The 12,073-nt window shown below is 45.1% G+C and overlaps 1 protein-coding gene across 2 annotated transcripts in view; it reads right to left on the bottom strand.

Annotated features, from left to right (window-relative positions):
- The window catches only part of samd11 (sterile alpha motif domain containing 11), a 51,644-nt gene that overhangs the window by 33,770 nt on the left and 5,801 nt on the right, over nucleotides 1–12,073 (bottom strand). For both annotated transcript variants that reach the window (XM_071908803.2, XM_078288439.1), the window contains exon 3: nucleotides 5,619–5,794. In XM_071908803.2, coding sequence (XP_071764904.1) covers nucleotides 5,619–5,794 — 176 coding nt within the window. The remainder of the gene's footprint in view (nucleotides 1–5,618; nucleotides 5,795–12,073) is intronic.

Here is a 12,073-nt window from a genome sequence, read left to right on the forward strand (position 1 = left end):
ACAGCACAGTAAGGTATGGACTTGTGCAAGAATGCTGAGAAACAGAGGGAATCAGCAATGTATAGTTTCTCTGGTGCTTTGGACAGAAAAGACAATAAAATGTAAGACTTTTATTTACGAAATACTGTACATGAGGAAACGTTAAGCTTAAAGCAGGGATATGGATTTGTATACATTTTATGTTTTCTCTGATTTCTGTGGACAAAAGAGCCACAATTCTCATGCTGCTCACAGTTGGATCGAAAGGCAGCCCACCACTGGGAACCCAGCAAGCAGAGGGAGTAATGAATAAATACAGAAATAGATACATAAATAAGTAAGACTAGCCCGGCTTCTCTTGGGCTTCTCCTTGTTGTTCCTGCGCTCTACAAGCTGATGTGAGGTCGATAAGGCAGCTGAGGGAGAAGAGAAAAGTACAATGGAAATAAAATATACAGTAAGTCGGCCATGTTGTGTTTAGGTCCTCCTGCACTAAGCCATGAAGACGCTGATGGTTTTAGTGTTGATTTCTATTCTGTGTTACATTGTATGAACTGCAATTTATCTCATTAAGTTGTAGTTCAATTTAGAGTGGGCATAATTCTCTTATCTTAAGGAAATTATTAAAAATGATGCGATGGAATTCTTTTCAGCTTCATGAACAGCATCCTATTTGCCGTATGAGAGGCCAAAGCTCTTCATCATCTTCAGCTGATCTCAACTTTTGATAGAAGGACACTGTAAATAGTAAACACTGTGTTCCTTACATGTGGAAACTATGAACTTCTCGCTTCAAGCCAATGCCAAATCTGCTACTAAATTGCTGGAACACCGTTGACCATCTTTTGTTGATCTCGTGTTTTGACGGGGAGTTATTGTAAATAGACAAACACTGTGCTGCGTGCATGTGGAAACAATGAACTTCTCGCTTCTAGCCAACGCCCAATCAGCTACTAAATTGCTGGGACTCTGTTACCATGGAAAACCAGCGTAAACAAGGCCAAAAATTCTTGAAGCGGAAAGCTCTTCTAGAAAGCTATAAAACCTCCAAGCTCACTAATTAGTGCTTTAGGGGAGAGCCATTTCCAGTAATTTCACACTGTCCGTGACCCCTTACTGGCATAAGGCAATGACACAGTTGTTCAATAAAGCCAGAGGACAAAATGTCAAATACAATAGACATACAGTAGCTAAGTCATCATCAGTGTTTCTCTTTCTCGTGCTCTCTGTGCTTATTGCTCAGACTGAGTGCAACAGTCCCATTAACAATATGAGGCAATGCTGCGATGCCGCTACAGTGTGAGGAGAAAAGATCTCTATTGACAGAGAAAGGTGGACTGTGAAGAGAAACTCACAAAACATGGCAATAAATAAGAGGCAACATCAGACATACAGTTACCTGATTTTCCTCTTCTCAACATCTATGAATGTGAAAATCGTCTGTGCTTATTTCTTGTTTTACAGAATGCCACCTTCTCAGCATGAACCTCCAACAAACACTTCTGCGGCACTGCAGTTTTCTCTCAGTGAGGACCAAAGCTCACACTGCCTCCATGCTAACATTTCTCTGGGGTAAAACAGTCAAGCAGACAATAGTTCAAGTCTACAACCGGAGCTATCTACCTTACAACCACATAGACTTTTTGTTAAAGAGAAACGCCAGTCCAGAACTACTGAGTAAGGATATATAATACATACCAGAGCCTTGGGATGTAACTAGGTTCTGTGTGAGCTGCCCAGCGTCTTGCTACTTACCATTAGCTCTGCTCCCTACTGAGAGGATGGGCACAGGTCGAGACGGCCTTTACATAAACAGACCCAGCGTTAGCCTCTGACAGTTAGGGTATGTGGAATGAAAACCCCAACAGCTTGGTTTGGTTTATGTTCTTTGTCTGGGGAAAGGGTCGGCAGCCCTTCTGACGGCCTCTCTCCTCCCATTTAATCTACTTAGTCTGCCATAATACATAAATACAGCATTTTTTCCCTTTTATAGGTGGAAGTATTTGCATATGTAAATGATTAAGAACAAATGGCCTCATGCATGATTGAGAAACACACAAAAGTTTGTTTTGGCGGAGGTTAATAATGGGTATGGCAGATATTTTTTTCCTAGAGGGCGCAGGCTGAAAGGCCGACGTCAGCAGGTTAAGTTATAAAATCCATGGTGGTTGCCTGGTAATTACCCAGACTCTCAGTCAGCACTTTTCAATCAAAGCCTTGTTATCTACGGCCAACTGAAACAAACACTCAGGTAGGCTTTGTTTTGCCCTTGAGTAAGACACTAAAAACTAAAGTTACCTGCATCAAATATTTAGTCCCTGAGATGAACTCCATAAATCCAACTTTAACGAATCCAAGTCAGATACCTGCAAACAACCCGTGCTGTTTGCTGTCGATGCCGAGCTGGAAACAAAACTACATTTTGTTTCCACCTCTCAGTACCTATGTGTTGCAGTTGTTATTGCTATTGTGAGTCACACTATTCCTGGCTTGTGCCTCTGAACATGACAAGACTTTGGTTCTCGTACGCCAAGGAGCTTCCCTGTACTTCCTGTTGTGATGCTGTGATAATGACTACTTGGTCAGCTCTGTGGCTTGGCTGCACTTTAGCCTCTAGATGCTCTGTGCTTATTCAGCAGGAGAGGCGCACCATCATGGAGCGCCTACTAAACTAATTGTCCGTAAAGCCGGTGGCCATTAACAATAATCTGGTTAAAAGATGCGGACGGGCTCATAATGAACTTGACAACCCCTCCGCCAGGATGATAAGCTATGAAGACATCGCTCATTGACACTGACGCAGGCAAATCCTGTATCTACCGCACAGCAGTCGGCCACCTGAAGAAACTAAGCAATCTATTCTTCAGTGTTACACTAAGTGACAAGATATTTTCAGCGATGCACTGAATGAACTACTGTACTGTGGAAAAAGTGAGAATCCAAAGCACCTCTATGTGTTACATTGCAGCCAAGGGTTAATGGTAATTTGCAGTATGACGCCTTTTTACAATGTTATGTTCTTCAATTATGAATTAAAAATTGATGCTAATAATGTGTGCACAATATGTAGATTACAGTGCAGTTACAGTGAGTTACAGCACAGTGCAAGTCGCAGTGACCAAGAGGGTGTGACACAGTGCTGCCGCTAGTCCTGATGATGTGTGGATGAGACACCGCAGATACACACACACGTATACAGCGGCCCTGTATTTTTCACATCCATTCGCCAAATCCAATTTGTTAAGACCCTTCTACGACTCACTTACGAAGCTGCGGTCAATGGAAATCACATTTCCGTGATTGGACATCCCATTATCCCGTTCGTCCAGACCCACATTGGGGGATAAAGCGGGGCCGAGACGGATGCCCGGGACAGACGGGAGCTGCGGCTCCAGCGAGTCCGTCGCCTTTCAAAGGGTAAAAGCCTGACATATTAGTCATAAGTGTTCTTTAAATTCATTATCATCTTAACACGCCAGCGGCACAAGTGTCAGGGGGAGGGGAAGCCCTCTTAAACGAGGTTAGTGGATCCATTTAAAGCCTCACAGTTGCTGTGCTGTCCGCCGTGTCACACGCAAGTCTCGAGACATGAAAAACATCCCCTCCTGTAATGAGGTTGCGCAAGCTGCTTATAATGCAGCTGGGGGACTTTCTGAGGTTAATCAATGAACAGCCTCTGCATTATGTTTTTCCATAGCTTGTCTGATTTCTAAATCATATGAATCTGTTTATGTGCATACGAGTAAACACTGCACCAAAATGACATTTATTTCAGATTGAAAACGTCTTAATTTTAATGTCATTTCACATGGATCAGAGTGTTAATCTTAAAGGGGAGGAATTTGGAAAATCATAATCCTAATTCTTTTGAGTTTGTGTTACTCGCAAACAGAAGAGAGCAGTATGGCATCAGAGAGAGGCGGCCCTGTCCTCATCGGAGATCATTTGACTCATCTTAATGAGCTGACCTCGCTGTAACCCTGCCCATGTATGTGCCTACTGTGTTTGCATCTATGCATGTGCGTGTGTCAGTATAATGTGCATGCTTTTGTGTGTGTTTGTATGCGGACGTGAGAGTGCCAGTGAATGTGTATCCAAATAGCCTTTTTTAGCAAATGCAGATCATATTTTTGAAGACAAACCCAATGTAATGGAACAGCTTAATACCATCCGCTATTAACAAATGTGCAACTCCTAAGCGCTCTCCTCCGTCCATTATTGTGGAATATTTCAGTTCTCATTCACAGTAAAATGCAACATGTTTATATTCATCAACAAACCACTGATCATTTTTGCATCCATTTTAAGCGCTCTTTCGAACCATTTGTGGTATATATTATTTCACTTTGGGTAAAAAAAAAAGTATGGTTTTGATGCCAAGTAGTTCTCAAAAATTACAACAATACTGCAAAAATACATTCTTATCCATAGCATTTTTTTCTCTCCTCCTCATCTGATGAAAACAACTTAAATAAGCAGCAACATAAAAAAGAGGCAGCATGAAGGCCGAGGAACCACAGTCTCACTGTTTAATGCATACATGCTGGACACTGGCTATTTATCTCTGCTGGAGTGTTTTTGAGGCAGCACACATTGGTCTTAGTTTGTACCTCAGAGTTTATTTATGTTTTACACTCATGTTATATCCTGAGCTCTAAAATCTCTTTAAATTGTTTCTCGTGCAGCAAGAAGAGATGCACAGCAAGACGAAAGCAGATTTGAGTACTATTAATTTGCTCAGTCATTTCATAACCATCTCAAAATGCTATACACTTCAATCAAAAAAGTACAATGACATGCGTGTAATGACTTATAAATATTTTATACTAAACACTCCATGATCAGACTGCTCCCTCGCACGGCACAGGATTGGATGAGGCAGACAATATGCGAAGGTAGCGACTCGAGTGACTCAGTCTTTCGATATCAAGTCAAGACAGATGCACGGAGACTTGGCAGGAGCAACGCAAACCAACAAACCAATTAACACTTTCAGAGCTCGCACACCACTCCATCAGACAACCCGAAGCAGAAGCCATAAGCATTTTTAGAAATATGGGTCCTTGTCATTCTCGCGTGGATAGAGATTAATATCTGAGACCATCGTTTGGCGTCTTTTTGCATTATTGAGGTGTGTGGTAGCCATTTTGTTCTACTATCTCTCCCACAAGTTTTCAGTGTGTCTCAAAATGTACCTTTAACACCTCAAAGAAATACTAAAATCACATTTGATGAAAATACCATACAAACTTCTGAGGTGTCATCTTTTAAAAAGTTGTTTCCCTCTGCTGTTCGACAGCATCCGAAGAGGAGCAGACAAGACAGAAGACGTATTACTGCTAAATGGAGAAATGTTTCTGAAAAAAGTGACACCTCAGAGGCTAGCGTGACATTTTCATCTCCTGTTGTGATTTTCAGTGCACAAATATATGTTACATTTTCAGACACACAGGCACTTATGACAACATAACGCAACAAAATGGCTACTAAATATCTCAATTATAGAAAAATGCTGAAAAACACAGGTCTGGGATATTAATAGGTAAGAATAGCATGGGACCAACATGTCAAAAATGCTTGTATTGCAGCTGAGGCTACATAGAAGGAGAAGAAGGCCATAGAAGGCATAGAGGCCTCACCTCTTTCTCATGATACTGTAATGCAGCTCGTCCTCCTGCTTGATGTGGGCATGGTCCCCACTGGCGCGCTCGCTGCCTTCGCTGTCGTCACTGCTGAAAATGGAGGCCAGCTCCTTCTTGGGCACCCGGTTGGGGGGCAGGGGGATGGTGCGCTTCTCTGCCAAGCGCCCGCGATTCTGCACAACAAGGCACAAGAAGAAGGGAGACACTTTAGGAACAGGGTTCGCTATTCACAGACACTGAAGCACTAAGACGTAAGGGATAATGTGCAGGGAGCTGGTCATTATCGCAAAATAAGCCTCTGTAAATTATCCTGCTTATTACACGGTTACTCACCAAAGACATTAATCATTTAACATGAAATGCTTTAAAATAATGTTATTACAAGGCAAAGTCATTTACAAGCTTCCACCAAAAAATAGTTCAGCAGTCTGTAGCTAGCATCCATGGGCTACACCAGGGCTATGCAACTGGCGGCCCGCAGGCCAATTTCTGGCCCTTCAGTCATTTCAAATAGGACCTTTGATAGATTCTGAGCAACTAATTAAAAAAGAATAGTTATTTATTTGTCCTATGAAAATGAAAACCTTGTGTACTTTAAATAACAGAATAAGTTGTTCCTGTTTGTCCCGCCCTGTCAGTGCCGACAGCCAATGGGAGTCAGTAGCCTATTCCCGTGTTCTCCTGCTCTCCCTGCGTTGCCGGACTGCTAGTTTAGTGCGAACCAAACCAAACTCATCGCCAAAATGTTGCTCTCTACTCTAAAAAAAGAAAAATCGACGATGAAAACAGGCAATTTAACAGTGAGTGGACAGAGAAGTATTTCTTTGTGTCTGTTGGTACAAAGCCTGTGTTTACTGTGCAGTGAGAGCGTCTTCGTGACAAAGGAGTATAATTTGAGGAAACGAGACAACGCACCCAAACTTTGACATCACTTGTCCAGTGGGCTCTGACTCTCCTGACTGACAATTCAGAGCCTAATGTAACTAAGTTTATAATGTGTTTTACCAACACACTAATATATTATTGGTTGTACTTTTATTGAATTGCAATTGTTTGATCATTATGCACCAGAGTATATTTCCATATTCATAATAACAGGTCTAATAGCCCACGGATGGGTCATCACTTGTATAAATGCATTAATTGTCTGCTAAACGGTTAAATAAAAGTACCGTAAAGAGAATTCACACTGTGTGATAAACAGCTTGGATCAAAAAGTTGGAATTTTTTCAATTTCAGTTTCATAATCTGGCCCCTATCCAATAGTAATTGAATAGCACTGGGACTGCAACCATAGCAACATAAACAAATCTGGTAAGATCGCCGTTCAGCCTCCAACCACCAATCAGAAATGTTGTACTCTCCAAATGAAAGTAATACTGGAAAAATCTTCCATGTTTCTAACTAAGCTACGTTAGCGGAGTATCTGTCTGCAGTAACCAAGGGGTAACGTCTTTTCGGCACAAGGCGTTTCGACCAACAACACTAAATCTAGGAGTCAGCTTTACCGCAGTTTACCACCTCAAAGCCACACTGATGGGGGAAAAAACTAGATTGGTGCATTTGGGTGTTTTTTTTGGCTACAAAGCTCCCAGGAAAAAGAGGGGGAAAGAAGGGATCAGGAGGAAAGAGTTTGGCCCTAGGGAAGTCAGGAAGTGAAGCTGGGCGACCTTTAATGTGACCTGAAGAGGTCACTGCAGATTAACATGGTCATATCAGAGAGAGATGGAGGGAGGGGGAAGAAAGAAGGGAGAGAGAGAGAGAGAGACAGACAGAGGAGTGGAGAGGGGTGGGGAGCGAGAGAACGATGGTCTGAGGGAAGAGTTAACGGGGAGAGAGGGAGAACGGATGTGGAAGGAAGAAAATTTGTGCAGGAGAGGGTAGAGAAAATACAGAAATGAAAGAGAATGTGGTGAGTCAAAAACATGAGAGAGAAAGCACCACAGAGGGAAGGTCTGTCCAATGTGGGAGAGTGGACTTGGCTTTGAAACTATTCCCCTCTTCTCTCTCTCTGTCTCTCCCTCTCTTTCCCTCTCTCTCTCTCTCTCTCTCTCTCTCTCTGTGTGTGTGCCTACATCTCTGCTCTTACTCCCGGACGCCTTCAAGCCCTCCAGCTATCCCTTCCACCACACGCAACCTCGCTCTCCACCCCTCCACCCCGCTACTCCCCCTCTCGCTCCTTCCATCCCAGGAGGGGCGGCAGCATGAGTGGCAGGCGGGGGCAGGAGGAGGGATTTGGGGGCTCCTAGCCAAGAGGCAAACAGGTGCAGCCCCTCTGGAGTCTCTCAAGTGGCAGACATTAAAAAGAGTTGGGGGGAAAGACAGAGAAAGATGAAAACATCCCCCAGGATGAGCAGGCCACAGAGTTCTGCACATTTCTCTCCTTTTTCCCTTTTTCTGCCTTGCCAGAAAGAGGTTTTTTTCCTCCTTTCTTCTTTCCACAGGCGGATGTGTGGAGAGCTGTGTCGGAGCTTTGTACAAGTTCTGCTCCAGCGTTTGAGGACAGTGGATCACTTTCTGATACTTCTGCCGCTTCCACACAAGGCCCCACTGTTTGGAAGTACGGCTAGAGCTCCAACAGGGCGGCGGAGGGGAAAACAGGAGCGATGCGTCAACCCAGACACCAGAACAACACTTGCATGTATGCAACCACAGTCACATCTGTCAGAGCAGTCACACACACACACACACACACACACACCTGTTAAACACACATTCTCCGCCTCTCAGTCTCTTTCTTGCTCTCTCACTCCGTCAGTGAAAACACACCAGTGCACATGCGCACTCCCTGCCCCACCTACACACACACACACACACACACACACACACACACACACACACACACACACAACCACACACACACACACCTGTTCCTGTTCCTTAGAATTCCCCTCCGAAGCGGGGGATTTTACTTGGAGCATGCCAGCGGTATAGTGTATACAAGAATAGTTTGTCTAAGAGCAGTCGTGACTGTGGCTCTGTGCATGCGTGCGTGTGTGTGTGTGTGTGTGTGTGTGAGTGTGTGTAGACAACCACCCACATGGCCGTGACATACCCAGGCTGACAGCCCATCCCCCCCCCCCCCCCCCCCCCCCCCCTCCGTCTCCCCACCCCGCCCCCCTTCCTCCCTCTTCTCTCCTCCCGGAAAGCCCCGATCCTTTCTTTAGTGGCACTGACGCAGAACTGGGGGTGAGCTCCCACTGCTTCCGGCAACACTTCCGCAGCACGGGGGAGGGCTCTCCGAAACAAAACATGAAACAAACACACCCCTGGCAGCCCACGTAGGAGTGCTCAAAGGAAGGGCGCCTGAACGGTCGCGCACACGCGCTCGGGCTCGTACGTGCGCGCGCAGACACAGCCACACACACACACACACACACACACACACGCGCGCGCAGACACGCAGAGTTGAGGCAACCTTACTGTGTGTGGTCAACCTCCTTTCAGCCATGGAAAAAAGTCTCTCATAAAAGTCCCACTAAAAGCACCTCTATGAATATCGCCTCCCACGCTTTCTGTCTGACAGTCAGGCAGCCAAGAAATATATCTGGGCTTCACATTTACACGCAAACAAACGGACGGACACACACGCGCGCACGCACACAAATCCGTACAGACACACTGACCAACTTAGTACAACTCAATCCAGGCGGGTTCTATTAAAATCTCACCATTATATGACATAAGCATCTAGAAGCAACGCCACTGAACACACCAACTCCCTCCCTTATATTAGACATAAATTCTCCATATGACAGATGGTGTCAGATTGGGGCAGGAGTTGATTTCTCACTCATAAAGCTGGTTGTTTCTGACACATATTACTATAAGACTGATAAGTTTGCAACAAAGGGGAAACAGTACTGCTGGCGTTCATAGTAGTTAGATAACGTGAGATTTTAGATAACATGAGATGTGAAATACCTGACTTTAAAGACTAATAGGAGTCCCATATATATATTTTAGTTATATAGGAATATATGAGAATTAGAGCTTTAATAATTCAAAGAAAATCATTCATCTGGGGAGTATGTACGGTAAACAATATGCTTATATCAGCAGCTGTATAAATTCCCGTAACTCAATTGGGTGGCCTCCTGAATTCATAAATTCATACCGAGAGTTCATTTTAAAAGCGCCAAAATAATCTTTTACCTATCAGATGGAAAACAATACAGGCTAATATCATTGCTGTGTGTTAGCCAACCGGGGCTTTTAAATCCAAGCAGAAATTATGAGGCAATCTAATATTTTCTGTAAATTTATTTCTGACTTTTAAATGAGCTCTTGGTGGAAAAGAAGACTAATGTGTTTTTTTTCCTCCTTGCGTTATTTCCTGAAAGGTGCAGTGCCCTGCCGCTGGCTCCAACCAGCATTAGCCAGCACACACACACAGACACACACACACACACACACACACACACACACACAGCGGTAGCCGCCCGTGACATTCCTGCAGCTGCGGCGCTCTCTCTCTCGCACGCGCCCCCCCAGCGATCTCCCTGGGGGACGAATGCCTAATGAGTCACGCGCCTGTCTGCCGTTACCTCTCAGCATGTGTGTGTGTGTGTGTGTGTGTGTGTGTGTGGAGGCGGGATGGCGGGCCGACTTGGCGCGAGCACTAGGGGAAAGGGGGAGGGGGAATGAGGAGACGACAGAGAGGGAGAGAGAGAAAAAAGCTAGCGAGGGGGGTGGGTGGGTGGGGGGGGTGAGGCGGTCGTTACCGCGCTCACATAAGAGCTCTGAAACAAGGCCAAAACAAACATTTTGTGTGCCGCGTGTTTGCGTGAGCCTGAGATCCAGTACATCACAAAATACAAATTATCCTTCTTACTTTGTTTAGTCTTACCTTCTTATCTCTAACGCACCCACACGGAAAGCCGTCCCGACATTTTCACAGATGGCCTATACTTCTGACGAGTGATTAGGAGCAAATTTGTCAACTTTTGTCAAACCGTGATCCCTGCAGTGTCTGTGAGGACAGCAGAGACTGACAACTGCTATGAATAAACTGCCAATATGTGCTTGAATACATGCTCAACTCTTCCGGCATAAGAACATGCCGCTCATATAGACACTTTTAATTATAGTGCTAGGGGAACAACAGTGTGATTGTGTGCGTGTGTGTGTGTGTGTGTGTGTGTTGGGGGGTGGGGTGGGGGGGGGGTATATACAGACTCTAGGCAACACTTGGTTGTTCAAGGCCATGTGAGAGAAAGAGAAAAAAAAAGTGAGAAAGCACTGTGGGGAGGACAGGCATGCGACCAAGCCCCCCCACCCACACATACACGCACACACACACACACACACACACACACACACATACAAACACACATACTTCCCTCCAACTACCCCCCCCCCCTCTCCCTCACACACACACACACACACACACGCTCTCCTGCCCCCTCGGCCCCCACGCGCTGAGCTGAGCGGGCGGTTGCAGCCCAGTGGAGCGGCACAGGGCGAGGGGGAGGGGAGGAAGGCGAGGGGGGGGGGGGGGCAGGGGGCACGGAGGGCGAGAGGCGGCGAGGGGGGATGGTGGGGAGGGGGGGGGGGTGCCGGGGCGGCGCTGGGAGGTCAGTGGCGGTGCAGTCAAGCGTGCCAGCGTGCCTCTCGCTCTCCCCTCTCCCTCTCGCTCTCTCTCCTCCCGTTCCCCTCATTCTCTCTCTCTCTCCCTCTCTCGCTCTCCCTCGCTCGCTCTGTGTTTGGATAGGCCCACCAAGGCAGCCGCAGGAGAGCTTTACGGACAGGTAACGACTCGGCCATTCTCTCCCCAGACAAAAACAGGCCGAGGTGGGGGCGAGTATAAAGGTTGTGGTTGGCAAATTAAACTAACGTCCGCTGTTGTTTCAGCCCCCATAAGAGGATAATTTGAGCTTTACAATTATTAGAATCTCATTTAAAGTTCAATACCTGAATGGGCCAGCTAACCGCACTGGGACAATCAACTAAGTACATTGCCTCACTAGTAACACTATTCTAGTTTGAACAACTATACGTGAGGAGTTTAGCTTCTGCTATACATGCAGCTGAACTGCAAACCACCTGCTTCATTTATCCACAAAGGTCCACAGTACATTGAATGGTGAGCATTACCTTTATATTGGCAAAATAAAGTTTATCCACATTTTTAGGCAGACATAACTCTGTTTTATATGGAGTTTATGGTATACATTATATTAGTAGTATATTTTAAGGAATCAAAAGCATAAATTAATGCTTTTCAGAAAATATAGATTTTTGTTTATATTCATGGTTGTTTGGCCTTATGATGATCACTGACAAGAGAACATAGTTTATCCACGTTTTTATTTACCACACTATCACCGACAAGCATTGGCAATAACTGAAAACTGAAAATGTGACAGTGCAAAGTTTTGAAGTTTTGGCATGCATGATGTATGTTTTGAGGATGTTTTGGCAATTTTAGTCAATTTTTACCTTGTAAATAA

The sequence above is a fragment of the Centroberyx gerrardi genome, chromosome 14 (genome assembly GCF_048128805.1).
Source record: "Centroberyx gerrardi isolate f3 chromosome 14, fCenGer3.hap1.cur.20231027, whole genome shotgun sequence".
In the NCBI taxonomy this organism is placed as follows: Eukaryota; Metazoa; Chordata; class Actinopteri; order Beryciformes; family Berycidae; genus Centroberyx; species Centroberyx gerrardi.